The sequence below is a fragment of the Pezoporus flaviventris genome, unplaced genomic scaffold, assembly GCF_033815535.1.
Source record: "Pezoporus flaviventris isolate CSIRO_AGI_PZ_B2104156 unplaced genomic scaffold, CSIRO_AGI_Pfla_v1 ptg000063l, whole genome shotgun sequence".
In the NCBI taxonomy this organism is placed as follows: Eukaryota; Metazoa; Chordata; class Aves; order Psittaciformes; family Psittacidae; genus Pezoporus; species Pezoporus flaviventris.
The window spans coordinates 7,130,046-7,152,487 of record NW_026892611.1 but is presented as its reverse complement, the minus strand read 5'-3'; the positions used below and the strand labels follow the sequence as shown (position 1 = coordinate 7,152,487).

General features: G+C 42.9%; 1 protein-coding gene across 4 annotated transcripts in view; it reads left to right on the top strand.

Annotated features, from left to right (window-relative positions):
* The window catches only part of SPNS2 (SPNS lysolipid transporter 2, sphingosine-1-phosphate), a 126,045-nt gene that overhangs the window by 61,393 nt on the left and 42,210 nt on the right, over positions 1–22,442 (top strand). For all 4 annotated transcript variants that reach the window (XR_009746420.1, XM_061470373.1, XM_061470371.1 and 1 more), the window contains exons 4-6: positions 17,186–17,337; positions 19,461–19,527; positions 22,108–22,250. Coding sequence is in view for 3 of the 4 variants with exons in the window: in XM_061470373.1 (XP_061326357.1) it covers positions 17,186–17,337; positions 19,461–19,527; positions 22,108–22,250 (362 nt within the window). In the remaining variant the exon portion in view is untranslated. The remainder of the gene's footprint in view (positions 1–17,185; positions 17,338–19,460; positions 19,528–22,107; positions 22,251–22,442) is intronic.

Below are 22,442 nucleotides of genomic sequence, written 5' to 3'. Positions count from 1 at the left end.
ACTGTAAGTAGATGAGTACTCACAGCCAAGTCAACATGAAAACACAGGGCTAGAAGGAGCAAGTTGGCAGAGGCTGAGCCCATTGAAAAGCTCTACAGAAAATTCTTCTATGTGGCAGCAGCAAAAATACTGAACTAGGCGAGGAACAATAGCCAGGCAGTAGAAATAACAAACTGTGTCTTCAGGGATTGCCCTTCTTCAAACTCGAACAGTATCTAGCGCCTCATGCACACAGTCACTATGAGATTAAAGAGAGTACGCATCCACACAGTTCAAGTTTGGAGTGTAAATGGAAAGAGACAGTTTAACAAAGGCAGAGTGCAGCTATATTGCCGGTGGACTCTGAAGGCACCCCATTTGTAAAGGTTCTTGGCAGTGTGTTGGTAATATTAGTTTCTGTTTAAAATTTAGACCCTTAAAGGAAAACAATCCAAATGCTCTCACTACCCTTTAGACCCCAGGTTGGGCACCAAAAAGAATGTCATGGATTAACCCCAGCCAGCAGCTGAGCCCCATGCAGCCACTCACTCACTCCCCTCTGATGGGATGGGAAGAGAATCAGAAGGGTAAAAGTGAGGAAACTCATGGGTTGAGATAAAGGCAGTTTAACAGGGAAAGCAAAAGCCCTGCACAAGGAAAGTAGAATGAGTAATTCCTTCAGCACTTCCCATGGTCAGTTAGGCATCCCCAGCACAAGACTCCATCATGTGCAATGGTGACTTGGGAAGACAAATGTCATCACTCCAGGCATTCCCCCCTTCCCTCTTCTTCCCCCTGGTTTATATGCTCAGCATGATGCCATGTAGTCTGGGATACCCCTTGGGTCAGTTGAGATCAGCTGTCCCAGCTGTGTCCCCTTGGCTTCTTGTGCTCCCCCAGCCTCCTTACTGGTGGTGTGAGGCGAGGAGCAGAAATGGCCTTGACTTTGGGTAAGCACTGCTGAACAGTAAAGAAAGCATCTTTGTATTGTCAACAGCTTCCAGCAGAAATCCAGATCATAGCCCCACACTAGCTACTAAGAAGAAAATTAAATCTGTCAACCAGCACAAAAGGCTTGGAGCTCAATGAAGCAGTTCAACTAAGATACTATCTAAATGCTGTTTCATGCTCTTTGGCTTAAAAAGGCAGTGACTGAAAACCAGGGAATGAGATATATATGCCATGCAGAAATGTAGTTGCTAGAAAGTACTCCATTAAGGTTTGTAACCGCTTATTAAAATATCTGTAGTTAGTTATTACCAAGTATCTTGGGCTTTTAACATGGAATAATGACAGTCAAATAAACGAAGAATGAATCTCTCCTCTGCTAATAGCTGCTAAATAACTATATAATCAGCTGTCACAAGGAGAAAAGAAAATCTAACCAAAATTTAAGGAGAGCTCCAGAGTATATAGGAGGTAATAGTTATAGAAATCATAAGTTTAACTAAAGAAAATCATCAGAAGTAACAAAACCTGAGATAATAGCGAGGTCACTTTTTGCTCTGTCAAATAATGTGATTTGACAACTTAGGTAAATGCACAATTTCTCTATGGAAAAATAAGAAATGAGTCTTCTACTTTGCCTCAGGTACTTGCACATTTCTGCTCTAAAACATTGTTTAGCACTTACTAAACTAAAAGTTGCGTAAAATAATCCTTAACAAACTTGCTCATTAATGGAAAATTAAAGTTGATCCATATTTAGACGTGTCTCTAGATTAACTCTATTTAGAGAAACTTCAACAAAGTATGTCTATATCTTAATTTGTACTTTCTAAGTAAAAACGCCTCCTAGAAATGAGCTCCCTTTTTGCATGCCTTTTAATCGGTTCTGTACCTGTGGGTACACAGATTTTGATACTTTCATCTGCAAAGCCCTTTCTTGTGTCAGTTTTGGCCTTGGGCAAGCATTTGGAGACAACAGTTGCTGGTTGTTGGTTCATGCTGCATAATAATCAGCAAAAAAAAATGTAAGCTGCTGTGCAGTTAGAGTCGTATAACAAAGAAGTGCACTGAGCACACCATCTTCATGGATTTTCTTTACCAAGATGTGTTTCCATCCACACAAAAAGCTACATGTGTGTGTCTCTTCCTCTGCTTCAATATAAACTCTGCTTAATAAGTAGCCAGGTTTTTCTCTAGGTAGTATTTTGATGAGCTTTGTGTCCGAGTGCCTGGGTTGGGGCTGATCCTCTTGAGCTGGTTTATATTCCAGGATGTCATTGGGATGAGCCTGTAATCCCACTTGCACCATTTCTCTTTCTGAATAGTTTCACATGAAGCAGCTTGGTTATCAAGAGTGATCAGGCCACGTGGTGTGAGTGTTTGTTTTTGGCTACTTGGGTACCACATCTATCAGTCTTGGGAAATACTGTTATTTCCCATGTAAATATCTTGAATAAGGCATAGCTCTGTGTAGAAGAGATGCTGTTTTACAGATGAGCAAAATGTTCTGCTAAGTAGTTAGGCTCCACTAAGCTGGGAGACCAAGTGTAACTAATAATCAACCAGATCAGGCTGTGGTAATGTGGGTTTGCTGGGAGACATCAGAGCTGCAGATGGGAGAAAGTTTGGAAATGGAAAAGTAACTCATTAACAAGGTAAACCAGGAATGTGCTTTTGGATCCTCCAGTTCTTGGTAAATATTTCTGTTTGAATGTTGATCTACCTAAAACCTTTTTGCTCCCACTGCAAGTTAATCAGGATAGGTATTTCTGCTTGTGCTTCCCTCTCCTTTTGATTTATCTCTGTAAGAAGAAGCAGATAGTCCACTGTGGACTTGCAGTTAGCCTGCAGTGCTTGCTAAAGTCCTGTCTTTCAGTCTTGCCAGATATATACTTATTTCCAAAGCTTGTTTTTCAAGGAGTGATAAAAGAGAAGCAACAAATTATGTGCAGCATGGAACAAATGGTTAGCTGGGTTAATTTTAAAAACATAAACCAACCCCACCTCCCTGTACGGGATGATTCACTCCAAGGAAAAAAAAACTTTAGTCTTATATACTCTGACAGAAGTTGTATTATAAAACATACAGCTTCTGTTCCTTTGCCTCCACTGGGTAAGATAAATCCACAGTTTGAAAGCCAGAAACAAACAAAACTAGAAGCCCCAAGCCATCATTTTGTATGTAAAAAGGGTACTGTTGTATTTGAAGTCACCATGAATTACTGGAATGTGTACATCCCACTGTGCCAGCCTATTATTTTTTGATCAGACCTCTCTTTCAGACAGAAGGCAAAAGAGATTCTCCAGTGTGAAGGCTGCTGCACACACACTCGATCGCTTCCCTCACTTGTGATTGCAACAGCTTGTGTGGCTGGTACAGGAGTCTGTGTTGGAACTGACATGGGGTGTTCACAAGTGTTGCTGGCCCTGCTGTGTTTGCCAGCCTTTAATGTGGTACTCAAGCCCCACAGCTGAGCATATGCTGTTGACATTTGGATTGCTGCATGCTTGCCCTTTTGTTAGATGCTCAGGAAAAGTAGAGTCCACTGTGTCCTTTCTTAACACAGAGGAAGAGATTAGGGTGGGTAGTACACTACCGCAGTGTCGCTGTTCTGTCTGCCAGGGGTGTCAACACTCCAGTGACTAAGTGCTGCTGTGATGGCTGTGAATGTAATGCTGGTACAGTGCCCTGCTGCACTGCCTGGGAGCTGGAGCTACTCGTGCTTTGCCTCTGCTCTACCAAGACAAGACATGGCAATCTATACATGTTGTCTTCTCCCCAGCTATCTGGGCTCCCTCCTCACCACAGGAGAGCTGCTGTGAGGAATCAGTGGGTGCCAGGTGGAGATGCATGCCATGCTGGATTTAGTTGGCTCTGAGGTCCCAGAAGAGAGAGGGAAAGGCTGAGGGCTCTCATCTCTGTTTCATACTGTGCTTCTTTTCGTACTATAGATAATGTGAGGTATATTGTAGGGAAGAAATATGCTGTTGCTTATTCCTTCAGTAATGAAGCTATGGCTGAGCTGGGCATTTGTCAAGTCTGGTAAGGTCTTCAGCACAGTTGACCCCAAATACTTTGTGGGTAACTGCTCTTATGAGCAGCATCTCTTGCACAGACAAATGTAATGATTTGAACTCTTGAATCTGGGGTCCTCCTTCCCTCAGATTTTGCTGACCTAGGACAGAAGAGATGGGAAAAGACTGATATAGATGCAGCAAGACATATATAGATGCAGCAAGTTGCAGCTTGCTAAAATTGAGTGCAGAATTGCTCTCGTGCATTTGTCTCTGAGCTGCTTTATATTCTTTGTCCCTTTCTACTTGTCCCTCTTCCAAGGGAAACTATAAATGAAAAACAGGTTAGGGTGTTCTCAGAGCAGCAGCCCCCAAAAACCCAGTCGGTGAGAGGAGGAGGCTGTTCATAGGTGTTAGCAGAAATGGAAGTGGTGTACATTCTGCTCTGAGTGCTGTTTTCTCCCCTCCAGTATCCTCATCTCTGTATCTGTAAAGCATCTGGGAAGAGTTACTGGAAATAGGGCTGGTGATGGCTGCCAGGTGAGAGGCAGTGTAGTTCCACAGCTTACTCAGAAAGCTTATTCATGTGATGAGAAAAATGAACTTCAAGAAATTGTCCTAAGGAATATCTGCACCATACATTGCATTGCCTGTCTGCAGTGGGTCTGGAGCAGGGGCAGTTCTGCTGTCCCCTCCAGGACCGGAGAGCAATCAAGATAACACCTTCCCTAGGTCAGGTCAATCTGGCACCACGTCCTGTTATACTTCTCCAATCACCCCAGTCATGTACTGTTATGTTTATTAAGTGTGCCCCCTGCCTTCTGCTATCTACTCTTGAGTCATTAATGGGTCTGAAATCATTAAATACCTGAATCAAGCACTGTGGATGCCGAGAGAAGAAGAGATGTTTCTATTGCCGAGTGTCACGACTCACCTGAGCTGACGCGTGCTGCTGCAGAGGCTTCTCTTGCTGGTTCATTAAAATGAAGGCAGCAATTTGCACTGAAATGTCAGGGCTGCTCCTCAGAGCTCAGGCGTTTTCTAGAGCAGGTGGACAGAGGTTTGTGCTGGGAAAGGATCAAGAAATAGGCTTGAGGCTTAATGCTGATTTGCAGTGGGTCTCAGTGGGGGCTTCCTATAATTGCCTGCCCCTTTTTGAGTGACCTGTTGTTATCTGGGTTACTGTAGGATGTTAAAATCATTATCATAGGATCTGTGATTGTGGTTCTGATTCAGCTCCTCCTTTGGAAGTCTATGGGAACATTTTGTGTGTCTTTGTGGGAACTGAGGCAGACTCTACATCTTTTTAAATCAATATGCTTACCTTTGATGCTGTTTCTTCAGATCATGAAAATGCCTCAAGATAGCAGCTGGGGACCATGGTGCTGGCATGAAAGGTCTTTACAGGCCAAGGACCTTCACAGCTTTGTCCCATTTTTATGCAGAAACCTGAATTTATAGTCTCTAGGTTGCAGAGTAGGAAAGTTCAGCTGCTCTGTCAGTTAATGGATGGGTTGGAAGCAATGCCAGCCTCTAGCTCTCATCCCACCTGTCCTGCTTTTATTGTGCCTGAGCAGGAAATCTCACCTGGGTTGGTTATTTGCTGAGCAGGCAGAGGGAAGAAGGAGCACCTATTTTATTGCCAGGCTGTGCGTGTCTTAGAAGCATTCCTTCTTCTTGTGTTGTCTCTTAAAATGTGTATTCTGCTTGTCATGCTGCAGCAAAGGCCTAACCCCAGAGCATGCTGATGGAACACAAAGAGGATGTCTTACTGCTTCAGCCCTGTCTTACTGGAAGTCTCTACAGTGCTTTAGCATTATGCTTTATAAATAATTATTACAATAGCTTAAGCTCAGCCTCATTCAGAAAGGGAAAATACTTCTTACATGGACTGGGTTTGAATCAGCTGGGGGGAAACAAAAAAGGGGCTGAAAAAACAAGTAATGCTGCAGGTAAGTTTCCAAGCAAATGTTAAAACATAGAATAAGGAATTATAAAACTTCCTATCATCTCAATATGATCTTTGCAGTGGTTGTTGTGACCTGAGGAACACAAGCCATTCCCAATGCAACTCTGTGGTTGCCTGCTGTGCTTCAGTAGTGGAGAAGTCTGGCTTGGTCAGAGGAGGTCAAAAGGCAAAGCGAGTCACTACTGCTGTATGGCACCATAGGGTCCTGTTCCTTCAGAAATAAGTTTCCCAGGTAGTTGTGTATTGAGGGTATCAAGAGGATGCCAAGTTGGTGGTGTAAAACATGTCCTCCTTGCTGCTCTGGGATGTTCAAATACGGGTCTGGAGAAACATTACTGTTTAGGGGTGTAAGCTGATGTGGGCTTAGCATGGATGTAAATGAGGCAGCTTATGGCTTGTGCTCTTGAGGCTTGTGACTTGGGAAGAAGCACGATGCTTCAGGAGAGTTTGGTTAATGGCGCCTCACAGACAAAGAAAACAATTCATTCAACCCAGATTTAGGCTCATTAGGAGGCCTGGAAACAAATCGAAGCTTTGTATTAGGAGGGCCTTGGTGGTTCTTTAAGGTTGTCCTGAAAAACAGGATGCAGGAGAAAGTGTTACTCAGCCTCTGGCCTGTGTTCAGATGCAGAAGTGTGGATCTGAGCCTTTCTTTGGTTGAGCTCTTGGTTACCTGCTGAGACAAAAGCATCAGTTATACTATAGGAGTGTAAGTGCTTCTTCAGCGGCACACACAATCTGTGGCCTCCTGAATCATGAATAAAGGCTGAAACAAGGACCACCGTGTTCTGAGTAATGCACAAATAGTGTGAAGATGGGGAATGTCTTTCAGTATCAGGTGCTACATTAGTCTTTTGAAGTGTTGACATTTCTTTTAAATGCATAAAGTTCACATGCTATACTGCATTTGCAATTCAGATAGCACTGAATTAGGGTACTAATCTCAACCCCCTGTAATAGACTTTGAGCTGAAAGTCCCTGGGAATGGTGCTGATCATCATGTCTGAAAACATGATTGACAAAGACACATGAGAAGATAGTGACAAAACATGCAAATGCATTTAATATAGTTCAATAGGATTGTCATTTTGTCAAATAGGCTGGATTTAGACAATGAAATGAAGCTACAGCATGACAAAACCTTGCCAATTAGTAATGCTTCAGCCAGCAGTATAATAACTGCTCAGAGATGATCAGGAATAAGAAGCTGCTAGGAAGAGGGAATCAGTAGGTGTTTCTCTCTGGAAATCTGGTGTTAAAAAGGAGACATCTCTCAGATGTAGGTCAAACATACTGCAAGGTCAGCCTTTCTCACAGTACGTGGGTGCTTCTGCATCTTGATAGAGTCAGCAAGTCAGGGAAGTGTGAAAACAGAACGCAGGAAGAAAAAGCATTCAGAGTTTGGGGTCATTTGGATGGTTTTTCAGCAACGCTGCCCAAAAAGGCTGACCTGCTGGTGTATTCAAACTTCTAGCACATGCAAAGTCAATATGGGAGGATCGGTGGAACCAACAGCATAGGGAAAATTTCTGGGACTGTAACTTTGTGGTAATTTCATATTTAAACCGTGAGGCATTCCATTAAAATATGTCCTTCACGGACTCTCAGGACTTGTTCTGGCCTCAAAGCTGCATATAGCTAGGGCAAAACATTCGCACCCGGACGTCTCAGTTGGCTAATGCCTTTTTCAAAGGGTGCTGAGAGTCATAGTTTCTGCAGTTAAGAGACGGGAACATGGAGTTGTGCTCTCCAAGAACCAGAAATGTCTGTTGGATTTAATTAAATTTCAGTGTAAGAATCAATCCAAACCAAACAGTCTGTGAACCAAACCATTGGGTTCCTATGGTCAGACCTCACGCATCTCTATAAGCCATCACTGAAGGTGAAGATGTTCTTAGTGTTATGTACCAATGCCTGTAACTATCTGTTCTGGGAAACCTGGTGTCTATTTATAGCTGGGATGCTTGGATTCAGTCTTCACTTATGACTCATCTGTGGCTGGTACACAGCACCCTGTTCCTGTCTGCGAGCATCCTTTAGTTTTATGTACACCAGGCCACATTCCAGCTGTAACCAAGTCAAAACTTGTGTGTGTGTCAAGAGCTTTGCATTGTTTTCACAGTTGCAAAAACATTTTGTAGTTGTCCCAGTCCCTATTTTTGTGATGATGTTATGGTAGCCTTTGCACGTCTCAGGAAGAGAATGGTGCTAGCACCTGATGCCAGAGATATTTGTTACAAGTGCTGATAAGTGTGTCCCACCTGACAGATCTGAAACAAAAAGTAAACAGTTTGCTTCCAACCCAGAACTATTAAGGTTCTCAGGGGAACATTTTAGGAAGATACATTCTGGCCGAGCTGCCTGTAGTGGTATTGTAACACGGATAAATGACCACTATTGCAGCCATGCGAGATGCTACCGGCTCCTCTGTCTTACCCCAGAGCCACAAGGATGAAAAGAAGTGCTTTAACTCAATGTTCTAGCAGGCACTGGTAACATGGGGCTGTGTATGATCCCTGTGATGTATTTGAAAGCATCAGCGTTTTTCTTTAAGGTCTGTCTTGTAAGTCTCCGTGCACGTAACACTTCGCCACATTGTGTTCTGGTGAATATGAAAACTCATCCGGCACGTTCCTTCCAATGACATTCCAGACCCCTGTCATTAGTGTGATATTAGTGCCCAAGAGGGCAAATTGAGGAGAACATAAATCCCACCATTTGAGTGTCATGTAATATTTCTACCACAGGCAGGTCCCTCAGATGAAAACCCTTCAATGAGTAAGCTGAAAATGCTGCTTTGTCTTAACTGAGGCTGTTATCACGACCTGGTGGTGCTGCTTCATCACCCAGTGTCTTGTCACTACATTACCTAATTGGATGGAGAATGGCATTTGGGCTTGCTCTTTTCCCCCTTTGATTTGTGCTACCCAAAACCAACTGAAAAGCAATAGAAGAGTCTCTCAGGACTGCCACAGGCTTGCAGGGAGAGCACTGATGGGAACTTGAATTTCAGATGCTGCAATTTGAATGTCGAAAGGGTATTTCACATTCAAATTTGCAAGTAGCTAAGAAAATCTTGGCCCTGGTTTTCGTACTTGCAAAGCAAACAGCAGCTCCCTGCTCATCCTGGCAAGTGCCTTGGGAGACTTGGCCACTTCCAAGGTGGTTCTGGTTTTGATTTCCTCTCCAGAGTGCTTCACTTAAGAGCCTATCTGTAGGTATCCAGTTGCTAAACACTTTAGTTTCTGGTTGAAGGGTGTGATGAGTGAAGCAGGAGTATCTTGGAGACTTTATTATTTTTATGTACTAAATAATAATACAAATCTCATAAAACAGGGATGTTTTAATCAGCCAGAATCTTAAGTACATTTCCAAATCAGACTTTCCACATTCAATTAAGTGTGCATGAACAGCTCACCTGGGAGATCTAAAGCCATTACAAATACTAGAATCCAATCAAAGGGAAGGTGAGTGGACTTTGCTTCATCTCCCTTGCTCATGCCTAATTTTAAATATGTATTTTGTTCTCTTTCTACTTGCTGCAGTCTCTCTTCCCCTTGCAGGGCTCTGAATACCAGCTTAATTTTCCCAAAAGGGAGTTGTTCAAAGATGAGGTGCTCAGACCTGAGAATTGGTGGGATACTTAATGCATCCAAATGAGCTGAAGTTTTGAAGTGCTTGACATAGTGTAAATGGATGCTGTAGAATAATCAGACCTGCTTTAGAAGCTATACTGTAAATTCATCCTAATTCCAGAAGGTTTATATATTGACCCTTAAGCAAATGATTAATCAGGTGTACTAAGGTTTCAGTAACTAAGTAGCTTGCTATTAAATCCTGGTATGCTGTTGTGGTCTCGTCTGTAACATGTTTATAACCTCTAACCAGCACATAATAAGCATATGTGAATAAAACAAATGTCAATGTGTGAATACAATGTGTGAATACTTGAAGGAAGGCCCAGGGCATTTTCACTTCAGTGTTAGTGACCTGCCTGACAGAGTTCAGGGGAAGACCTTTGGGTAAGAGAAGCATCCTTAGTTGGACACAAATAGTTAAACTTGTATAACAGCCCGTGCCCAAGCAGGCTTAAGGGGAAAAGACTGGAGAAAAACCTGTTCAGGGTGAATGCCACAGAGACGTAGTAGGTGAGATGGTGTCTGCCCTCTGGGTTTAACTGAGGCTTTGAATAGCTTACGTTTGCTGCAGTGGCATTCTCATTCTAGAACTGTGCTTCTATCCCTAGAAAGTCTGTATGCTGCTTGGATGTGTAACATTGCCTGAGAGGAGGCAATAAAGTTGGAGCCAGACTCTTCTCAATGGTACCTAGTGAGAAGATGAGGCAATGGGCACAAACTACAGTGAAGGAAATTCCATTGAAACATAAGAGGAAACATCTTTACTATGAGGATGGTCAAACAGTGGAACAGGTTGTCCAGCAAGACTGTGAGTTTTCCATCCTTGGAGATACTCAAAACTCATCTGGAAATGGTCCTGAGCAACTCATTGTTGTTGATCCCACTTTTAACAGGGGACATGGACTAAACTATCTCTAGAAGTCCCTTCCAGACTCAACTATTCTCTGATCCTGTGACTTGCATGCAAAGGAGAAGAAAGAGTTTGAAAGTGGAGATGAAAGATGGACTTAGCCTCAAGAGTTCAGTTTGCAGGGAGGGACCTGTAGAATTTAAATAGAATCCAGCGGTGATAGAAGTTACAGGAAATGTTGTCTGCAGTAGGGACTTAAAAGGCAGCTGTGGTTGTCAAGAGGTGGGAATTGAAAAGTGGCTATGGGTAAGTGATGACACACACAAAGAGGGGAGAAAAGAGGAGTCTAAACACAATCACTCCTCTGCAGTGGGCACCAGTAACTGCAGTGAATCTCCCCCAGCTTCCCCTGTAGCATGACTCACGTCTGATAAGGGAAGAACATCTTGTTGGAGGTGAGAAGTTTATAGTTGTATTTATCAGGCAGGTAACTGTAGCATGAACTTGTAAGTGCACTTATATCTACAGAAAACAGATAAAATACTCATAGCTCACAGCACTGCAGCAGAGCTGACAGCTCATCAACCTGTCACCAACCAGACTCCACGCAAGCATGAGCCCTGGCTGGTCATTATGTGTGCCACCCAGAGATTAAACAGAATCAACTCCTTTTGGCTGGAGGAAATCCTGAAAACAATACTCGCTCACTCTATTAATGGGGAGAAAAGCACTGACTGCCAAACATCAAAGCAAACAGTTCTGCCCCCATGTTGTATTTTGATCTCTGTGCTGGCAATCCCCGTGGGGGATTAGGTAAGATTACTTGTAGATGAAGGTAGATACTCATCTTCCTTTGTTCCTGCGCAAAGATCTCCCAGACAGTAACACACCAAATGACCAAAATTTGGCATGAATATTCAATTACTTAAAAACCTGGGCTGGACTTGACAGGAAGACATGTTCTTCAGGACTGGCACAGAACCATTCACCAGTACCCCTCTAGCCCTTTACAATATTTATTCTCCTTTTATTAGTGGAAAGTTAGAACCATTCATGTTTTGAAAGGTAGGTTGTGGTCCAGATCTGGATTTGACACAGCATTCCTATCAAGCGTGTAGACCCAGGACTTGTAACAGCCAATGGACGGCCAGGTACCTTGCTTATGTATTCAAAATCTGCAAAGCTTTAGGGATGCACAGAGGTGGATGATGTATTTAGGCTTATCTGTTCTGCTGTAGCCTTTGCTATCCATACAGACACATAATTTAAAGTCATCTTGTCTTTCATGATATGTCAGCGTCCCTGTTTAGCCTGGAAACTTCCACCTTCTTCATTACTGGGAGAGCTAAGAGAACTGGAGTGTTGGGTGATTAAACGAATATGTCACATGCATTTGTAATATCATTCCATTGCTCAGCTCCTCTAGTGACTCTGCTAATGAGATGGAGTTTGAGCTGTGAGGAGCCAATGCTCTTAGTCACAATAACCGATACTCAGAAGCATGTTCCCAGTTCAGTTTGCATCATGGTTAATGGTGCACCTTTTGGTACCTGCAGTGAAGGGTGTGGTGTGTCCTCTTTAACCACTTAGATCCCTGCAAAGTACTGCTATGGTTGGGAAAACTTCATGGAGTGTGGTGTTTGCCTGGCCAGAAGATACAGGCTCTGCTCAGGAAAGGGAAATGCTTGCATGTGAGCGTAGCTGTCAAAAGGGACCACTGTTGTGCAGCCCTTAAACGCTCCTTTGAGCCCTGTGGATTTGACTTCGCTGAGCTGACTCCCGTGGTATATCGGGTTTATCTGTCTTCCGCTACCTAACTGATCACTTGTGACTGCTGTGGAGCTCTGAGCAGTGTCAGTGCAAGACTCTGCAACTGTAGAAATACAAGAGTATAACTGCAGTACAGTTTAACTAAGTTTGCTCTAGAAACACAGGGAAATTAAATCAGTTCCAGTGCTTTCTCCTTTATTGTCATGCCGCACATATGTACTTTGGGCTTTGTGTGGCAATCTTAGCTGTCCAGTGGCAAGAATGGCTTTCTATGCATCATCTTCACAAGGACGCGAGCCCTGATTCTACATCTTTGTTTATATCCTTGTTGCATAGTGTTTATAAAATAAAAGAAGGCAAACTTCAGCAGTGCAGAAATGGAATTCCATGGTCCTGAGTCCTCTTTTACAGAAGCTGAGTGCAGAATCTGTAGGAGGTTAAGTATCCTCATATAGGAATGGGTGCAGGTGCAGTTCCTGTAGCAGTGGGAAAGATCCTTCTTTTAGACCAGCAACACCAGTTCAAAACATGGCTTGCACTGGTGCTGTGCACACCCAGCACACACACTAGTGATTTGCACTAGGTTGACTCTGTGTGATCTCATCACTCCATGTGTTCCTCATGTGGAAGAAGAATGGATTCAGCTTCTTTTATGAGACCCTTACAAGCTACTCCACATTCAAATGCAAATACTTAATAACCAAAGCTTAAGGATCATATGAGTCTTTAGACAGTAAATCTGGTGGTTCAGAGTTGAACACATATTTGCCAGATTATAGGTTTATCACTAGCAGCTAATCTTCTAAGGAACTGTGGCTTAATTCCTTTTGTTAACTAATTAAAAAAAGAAAAAGAAGTTAAAGCTGTAATTAGACCCATTAAACCATGAATTACTCAATGGGCTATACAGCTAGGATAAATGTGTAATTAGGAGGTTTGTCCAAACATGATTAAAGCTAGTCATGTGTCCTAGGCCATCAAACATCTATGTGTGCATGAGACTGAGAGTAAAGTCAGTATGAAAATGTGAATACAAACCATGTTATACCTTGTAGGGACAATACATGCACTATTTTTTGGCATAGCAGAAATATTTAAATCAGGAATGGCTTTTTTTCAGATGAAAATTCTGTCAGGATTGTGTCCCAGCTTCTAGTGGGTAGTGGCATTGGCAACAGCAGTGAGACCAGGTCCATCTGACCCTATGGTCTATCACTGTTGTCACCTATGCTTTGCTGATACTTAAAGGATTTTAGAAGTTAATAGGTAGCGTATTTCTATTAGCAAGCAACACATTATCTGAGGTGTAAGGGTTTGTATCCCTTCCCAAACTCCTAGCTATTGTGGGGGATTGAATTTCTTTCTCGTTTGGGTTGTTATGCTTCAAATCACAAAGTAGTAAATTCTTTAGCTTTAGAGCTAGAGCATATTTTTCCTTCCATATGGTTAGGAGAGGGGAAGAAGAGGGCAGGTCCATTGCACTTTGCTACCTCACGTACATAGGAGTGCTATCTCTGTACACTAGTTTCTGGTGATGGCATTTCTTGAAGGAAAATTCCCAGGAATTGTTTATTTGTTGAAAAGAACCTTAGTTGCAAGCGCTGGCCCAGAGAAAAGGACACAGAATATTGGGGTTGCTGGGCTTAACCTGTGGAAAAGGAATAAGCTCAGGTGCTGAAAGCTGACTTGGATATTTGCAATGATCCTGCCAGAGTGAGATCTATTTGCACAGATGAACAAATTACAGAAGAGTTCAAAGTACAGTAGAAAGGAGTAAGCTGCTTTAATATATACCAATTTCAGTTTGGGGAACAGTGAAATTCAGTTACATCTTAGCTGCCTGTACTGCCTTTAAACACAGATAACGTAGAGAAGAATTTGGCTGGTGTCAGCCCTTTTTGTCTCACTGAACTGCTGAGAACTTCTGGTGGGGCAGAGAGGAAATAGCATTTGGGGGAAAGCCTACTGCAGAGGAAATGGTAGAAGTGTCCTGCTACAGCCATAGGGGAGAACGATGCTTCCTCTGTGTGGGTAATTTCTGACTTTCATAGAATCCCAAACTCGTTTGAATTGGAAAGGACCTTAAAGATCATCCGGTTCCAACCCCCTGCCTCGGGCAGGGACACCTTCCACTAGAGCAGCTTGCTCCAAGCCCCTGTGTCCAACCTGGCCTTGAACACTGCCAGGGATGGGGCAGCCACAGCTTCTCTGGGCACCCTGTGCCAGCGCCTCAGCACCCTCACAGGGAAGAGCTTCTGCCTGAGAGCTGATCTCAGTCTCCCCTCTGGCAGCTTGAAGCCATGCCCCCTTGTCCTGTCACAAGATGCCTTTTTAGAAAGTCCCTATCCAGATTTCTTGTAGGCTCTGTTGTCTATATTGCACGCAAAATGGTTTGGGGACCAGTTTCTAAGTGGTTTAAGGCATATCTGTCCTCCAAATGAGTAGTAGCAAGAGAATTTTGGAGTTGTTTTGGTGTTTGTGACTTTTTTTATTCCCATTTGGAAGATGAAAAGATTGGGCCTCTCTTGGAAAGGAGCACTTTGTGCCTCGAGGAGTTACCCATCTGTCCCTATGATGACAAGAAGTTTTGACTGACTGATTTGAGATGAAAGATTTTGGCTCCTACCTTACTGTAACAAAGGACTGCATGATTTTATTGTGTAGGTTCCAAAAGGATGCAGGCTAGCCAGAGATCCAGAAGAGATCTTTCAGCAGGAGAAGAAGCATTAGCTCTGTGATTGTAGATAGAGAACTCAAAACCTAAGCACAACATAGAAGCAACTATAAGTAATTCCTTAATATTCTTTTGGATTTGAGTATGTTTTGCCTAGTTGTTACTCTTAAATACTGCATTGTCCATAGTCTTTAACATATTATTTCACAAGGGCAATACCATTCATGTTTTTATGTAGATTATGCTTTTGTAAGACTGCTTTTATTGCCAACAGAACCCAGAATCTTATGACTTAAATATGGATACTGCTGCTTTCGAGAGCATAGTTTAAATATTAGATATTTGGAGTGTACGAGGATGGAACAAACCAGGGAGGAGGATTCAGGGAGGAACTGGGGAAGAATGCACATGTTAGTTGTTGCAGATGGTTTCATTGTACTGGGACTCTGATTCAGTGGTATTGATGAAACCAAGTCACTCTTTATCACAATAGGAAAACTTCAGTTTTCCCGCTTTACGCAAGGATTGTAAGAGGAACCTTATAACAGCATTATTTGGAGGAAATTTCTGTCCAGTGCATTCACTGGGGCTGTTGATGCTGGCTGGTGAGCACAACCTCGTGTCATTTTTATGTAGGTATTTCAAATTTGAGGAAGATCCAGTGCACTTGCAAACTTGTCATTCTACAGGTGTAACTAGCACTGTCTGCATACTCATTCCAGCTCTGGCAGATGACTGTTTTGCCTGTCACCCTCTCTGTGGTGGTGACAAGATCCAGATCTGAACCTCTTAAGGAACCAAAATCAGCCTCCAGTTCCCCTGTTTTCCAATTCTGCATGACTTCAGTCGTTCAGCACGTTAGAAATACTGTTCCTCGTTCCAAATGCATTGGTTACCTGTGCAGCAAACATTGTCAGCATGTTTCTGCAGTGGAGTGGTTTAGCATTGGGCAATTGGCATAAATTAAATGGTTTGAGTCACGGTATTGGCCTTTCTGCATACACCCACAGGTCTCTGTTACGTATGTGCAGCTTACGGGAGATAGACGAATGATAGCAGCACTGCAAACGCCCTGCCAGCAAACCAGGAACTTGTACACCCTCAGAAAATAGGTATCGGGGCAGAATTTACATCCAAATAAGAGGAAGTGAAGAGTGTGCAAAAGTATTTGTTTAGTGTGGCTACAGGAATCCTCAAGAAATTCCTTTCAACCAAGGGATTACAGTGAGGAAAACAAAGCAAACGCGTCAGGGGGGAGATTTTTGTCTGCTGATGGATGTGTTTATGACCGAGGCACGTGGCTTGATGGCTGCATGGCTTTTTCCATGTTTGTGGATGGGAGCTCTGTACTCTGGCTTAGTTTTGCTGTAGGGCAGAGAGTCAGGCACTTCCCTTTAACTCAACTTCTTCCCATCTGAAGAAGGTCGTAGCTTAAGCTGAGAGAGTCCGAGAACTTGATTGTGCTCACGTATCAGATATTTAGGCATCAAAGTATTGTGCCTTATACCTTCACACAGCAGCAGCCAGCAAACTGCAAGTGTAGTGAAAAAGGCTGGCTTGAAAAGCAGGTCCTTGCAGTTTACAGAGTGTTGGCTGAAAGAGGGAAATGGGAGAAGATGAAGAAAATTCTGTTAGATGAACAACTCCTTTTTGTTCGTTTTAGGCTGTCCTGTGCTGAATGCAAAGTCCATCTCTGTATTCTGTTGGACTGCCTTTTATTTAAAGAGGCTTTGGGGAGCTTAATGCCTCTTGTAGCCTATGCCTTTGCCTTATTCTGCTATGAGAGGGCCCAGGGACATGTTCAAGGAAAGTGGAGTAGCTTCTAATGAAGGAAAAAATGTAGAGTTTGGGGGATTTCAGGTTCACCTCTCACAGCTTTGGAGAGCCTTTAGGGTTTCACCAGTATTAACCTGCCCTTTGGTGTGCTGGGGAGGCTGGGACTGTGCTTTTCCTGGAGCCCAGAGCAGGATCTGTTGCACTCACCTGACTCTCTAAACCTCCCTCTGTCAGTGAAGCATTGCTTGGGCTTAAGAAGCGAGCTCCATCCTGAGAACAAACTGAGGGACTTCTGCCTGCATTAAAATGTCTCCTTGAGAGTCACTGATTAAACATGTAGTATTATTACTTTTCTTTCATGCCTATAAATCCTCACATAAAATATAATCCCTTTCCTCCCAGCACGAGACAAATGTCTGAGGTTTTAAAAGAGAAATGCATGCAAGGGGATCACTTTGCAGTCACAAGGGTTTAGATTTCCTTGTTTGCACAGAGTTTGCTGCTGTCCATCCTGAATCAGAACAGCCAAGGGGACACCCACTAATGTGTTTTATTTCTTTTCTCAGTATTTCTGGCTTCTTGTGCTGTCCCGAGGCTTGGTTGGCATTGGTGAAGCAAGTTACTCCACTATTGCACCCACCATCATAGGAGACCTGTTCACCAAAAACACACGGACCCTTATGCTGTCTGTTTTCTACTTTGCAATTCCTCTTGGCAGGTAAGTAAGTTGGCACAGATCTTGAGTTGCTGAGGATGATAGTTCTGTCTTTGGTTGGAATGGTTTAGACAGGAAAATATTGTGAGTGGTGACTAACTAGTTTCAGGAACTGAATTCTTTTCCTAGCCCTGTTACTGTTTCACGTGTGACTTTGGGGAATTAGTGGGAAGGATATTTTTTTCTTATAGCAGTGAGCTGAAAATGGAATCAAAATATTTTAGCTGACTTTTTTTTAGCATTATTAAATTATCATTTTGAATAATGTTATACTGGTTTAGTGAATCATTGCTTCAGTTCATGTGAGGTCTAGACCCTCTTCAGGCAATTTCTTTCAGGTTATCGTCAAATCCAGATCCCTTAAGATACTGAGCTGAGTTTTCAAAAGGGAGCAAACGGGTACCTGCTTCTATGTGCCAGTCTAAATATCAGAGGTTTCAAGAGGAGTGTGCTATACAGCACTCACAATTTGACATTTTGACTTGAAAAATTAATTTAAATCAAGCTCAGATTCTTTCCAACCTTGAATTTGACCAATCTGATTAAGTTTGGAAAATGCAGCTAAGCTAGTCTTAGGTGTCTTGGTAGTTGCAGTAGCTGTGGTCAGTCCAGTTTAGTGCTATTGCCACTGAAACAGCAATTAGGAGAAATAGTGAATCCTACTGTAGGCAATAAGGCTGAAGAAGCCATAATGATAATTCTTAAGACACTCAGTCTTAAAGCAAAGCAGTGGAAGAAAACCAAGCCCATAGATGTTTGACGAAAGCAAGAGACACTCAGATTTGGAGTAGTTGTTTCCTCAGGCACTTTCTTTCAGTTGAGTTCCCTTATCAGCCCAGTGCAATATCTGATTGCTGGGACAGGAGGGCATCTGTTGTTGTTATTATTCTTCATGTTATTATTTAAATAATAGCTGAGCCTCTATCATGAAGTTGTAGGCAGGGTGGGTTCCCATAGTTTCCATACTGATTCCAGAGCTGAACAACAACCTGTGCAGAAATGGCATCATGGGTTCATTTACAGCAGGGAAAACAAGGGCAGCAGTTTCATCCCCCACAACTCAGCAGAAACCTTCTGGTTTAGGGTGGTGAATTTTACAAGCTAGAGCACACATCCCTGAGATAAAAGTCACAAACAGCCCTTGGCTCTCGAGGACAAAGAGATAGCCAAGTCCTTAACTGGTGAATGGAATGTCTTCCGAAGAGGGCCAAGGATGACAGTTGTTTAGAATTCAGTGAACTATAGCTAGCAAGAAATGACAAATATTCGTCCTGTTGAGCCTGGTTCTGGAACTGAATTAACTCAATATCCAGCAGAGGTGTGGATCCATGGTTTCATTGTAGGGCTGCTCTGTGTAACAAGACCAGCTTTGGGGTAGTTATAGATGGAAAGCTTCACAACTGAGCAAACTGTTCAACAAGGGCATGTGATGGCTGAGTTTTGAACAAAGGACATTTATATTTGTTCAGTTCACTATGAGAAATGCATAGCTATGTTCACCTGGATCTACTCTCTTGTGAACCACCTTTTGTTACCACAGTGTGATTCTTAGCATGTGGGTGAAGGTCCTGGTGCTCCTTTATCTTGGATTTCCAAACTTCAGGTCTGATGTTCTCCCGTCAGACTGTCTTCCATTTTCTTATTGGTTTTTCTTACAAGCTTATGGAAAGTGGTCTTTTCATGAATAATTAGTACCAAGTGCTATTAAATGGCAAGAAAAAAATTAAATGATGGAATATGGTGTGTCCTTGAAGGGCACTTCTAAACTGAGAGCTGGAGCATAAAATTGCCAACTATTCATATTAGTGCACAGAAAGGCCTGATGTAAGAATTAAATTAGGAAATAAGTTCTTTTTGAGGCTTTGTTTCTATTCACTGCCGATTGAAAGGTCAGCGAAAACTTGAGATCAGGACCAAATTTCCATCAGTTTGAGCATTTTTAGATCAACAGTGCCGGGAAAAGTTATGCAGCCACCATCTGCTTCATCCCTCCTGTGTTTTTTCTGCAGGAGAAGAGAGCCAGGGACACACAACTGAGTGTGCCTCTTTATCTTGGTTTAAGAACAGTTGTGATCGTGGTGCCTTGTTGAAGCTCTGACTGACTCTCATCTTTGTATTTCTTGCAGTGGCTTGGGATACATCACTGGGTCAAGTGTGAAGCAGGTTGCTGGCGACTGGCACTGGGCATTGCGGGTAAGCCACTCTTAAAACATCTTAGTAACAGTTGCATGGGTAGATCAGTGATAGGAAGAATTCTGTCACACAATTCCTGTCATTAAATATAGAGGGTAAAGGATTGGAAATTACATCTATGAATATTAACTGCATAGCAGATGCATTCTCTAAGCAAATGGGAAAGGTATGTGGGTTTGGCCCATTGTAGTTGTGTTTTGCCCTGCCTGGGAGCAAGAATTTTCTGATCACTTTCTTATCAGTCAACCATGATTTCTTGATGGGGTTGGGAAGAAGAAGCATTGGCCTTAAATCAACTCCACAGTCTTTTAGTCCCTTGCTGTCAAGAAACTCTGAGAATGGCTTCCTGCTTTGAGGAAAAAACACTTTGTTCCAGTTTCCGCTTGTTTTTCTGCCCTGAGACAGTCAGTTTCCTTCTATTTTAACCTCTTGGGACCTTGATAAATGTGTTGAAAAGATAATACACTCCAATCGCATACACACAAACAGATCCTGCAGACAAAGATGTCTTGAAAGAGCTGAAAGGAAGTGGCCCAGCAGAACTGTTTTCTGACCTCTGGCATTGCCGGTGGCATGAGCCCCGTGAGGTGCATTCCCTGGCTCTGGCACTTGGGAAGACAACGCATCTCATGAAGTTCAAGCCAGCACCGTTTATAATGGCAGGTGATGAAATACATGGGTTCTCATCTCAAGCGAATGTGCCTTTCTGTGACACAAGGCTATTCCCTCACTGTCCACCAAGCATAAGCAGAGCCAGGAAAATCACCATGAACAGTTCATCTGCCCCTAAGAGAGCAGAGATCCGCAGATTCCAGATGTGAATCTGAAATGATAAGTTTAATATCCTCCAGCTTCACACAAAGAGAATGGCCACCTCATTCTGTAGCAGAAATACTTCAAGGGTAAAATTAACTTGTAGCAGAGGCAAGCACAAGGAGTAAGAAAACCCCAAAGCCCTTCCTCCTGTCAGTGGGCTGCAGTGGGGTTGATACATTGGAGCAAGTGTTCTTGTGTTTCTAGCTGTAAAACCCAAATGATTAATTTGTGCAAAGAAATCCTTACAAGCATCTTTTTCTTCAGATGAAGTCTCCATAGTTATCCTGAGAAATCCAGGCTATCTGCAAGGCCCCTTATGGAGTTATGATTTCCACTATAAATGACACATTGATGCATGACTCCCTGACTGTGCAAACTCATAGGAATCTGACAGCCTGCACACTTCTGTGATGGTTGCTTTGGACGGCATTGCTTAGGTCTTGTAGTCAAGCAGCACGCGTTGGAACTTCCAGACGTCAGTGTAAAGCAGCCTCTGTCCCTGTGGCAGTTACTCTGCTCTTGCAAGCTGTGATAGTGATGCCTCCCTCTGGGATCTCCGGTGGTCTCCAAATCCAGAAGTCACGAATAATCTGTACCTTAGTGGGCTGAAGAAGACCAAAGGGCACATTGGGAAGTGTCAGCTTTGTCTCTGGATCTAGCAGTAATGTTAACGTTTCATTGGAGCACTACTGAGTAGACACAGATACTGTCCTATTGGCGGATTAAGCCTTTAGATAAAAATCAAAGAGACTTTATAATCCATGGCCCAGCATTTACATGTGTCTTTACTAGTGCTGTATCTTGTGTTCAAGCATAATAAGGATACAGTATCAGGCTTCATTTATTCCTGGGTGAGGGATTTTCCTCACTTTCTTTTTGTCTTCCCTTCCCTAGAAGAATTCTGGGTTTGTCATCTTTGGCCATGAAGTGCTGCTCCGTGTGTAAAGACCATTCTCAGGTTATTATTAGAAGCATGTTTATTTTGGAATAGGAATTTATTTGTAAAATAGCATGTATAGAAGAGATGATAGTGTAGTGAAAATCCATGTTCCTGTTTTCCTAACAGAGCTATTTTCCATTCTGGCAGTGATGGCATTTCAGAGTCAAAACAAGAATCATGTCTGTAGCTTGCAAAACACAATGGGGTCTTGTATTTTTGTCTGGTATTTGGGAGGAAGGATTGGAAACTGGGAAACCTAACCCTTGAATGTGTAGTTTTCCTATCTCCTAGCCTGCATTTCCAATATTTCTTGGTCTGCTGTACACTGAGGTGATCCGAGAAAGCTGCCTGAAAATGGGAAGCCATTATAGGTTAGCTGGAAGAGGGATGCATGTCAAGCAAGGATTTTCAAAGCCAGCATGCTGTCTGCCTCTAGAAATCCTTCGCCTGGTTTCATTGCCTTTAAAAGGCTCCTGCACTCTCCCAGGATCTAGTTGGTCTCTTAGCCCAGCTGGGAGTAGGTTTCCAAAGAGGCAAACATCACTGAAGAACTGTATTTAGCTGAATCTTGGTGCTTCATTGACACAGGGAAATGGATGGTCTTAATCAGTGTTCTCAAAGCTGCATGCTTCCAGAGTGAGATAAGAGAGTCCAGGGAATGACAGGGAGGAAGGAAAGGAGCAGATGCCTCAGGTGCTTACAGATTCAGGCTAGCTGTAGAGAATCCAGTCACTGAAACACAACTAATGTAATCTACTTCTTACTGACTTTGTCAAAGCAAACCCTGCTGACTCCTGTGCTAATTCCCTCATCCTTTCTTGCAGGTATCTCCACTCCTGGGAATGATAACAGGGACACTCATCTTGATATTTGTACCTGCTGCTAAAAGAGGAAATGTTGAACAACTTGGAGGACAGCTGAAGGCTCGGACCTCATGGCTGAGAGACATGAAAGCTCTGATTAGAAAGTAAGAGCACTCCAATAAAAAACATGCTTTGCCTCTAGTGCTTAATTGGAGCATCCCATGGCCTGTACTACTTAGCACTGTGAGACTGGAAAGAGGCAATACGGAGGGGGTTCCAGGGAGCTTAGTCTGTGGATCTAGGAAAGAAAATGAGTTACATTTTCACGAGGTATCAACTGCAGTGACAGTGATGGA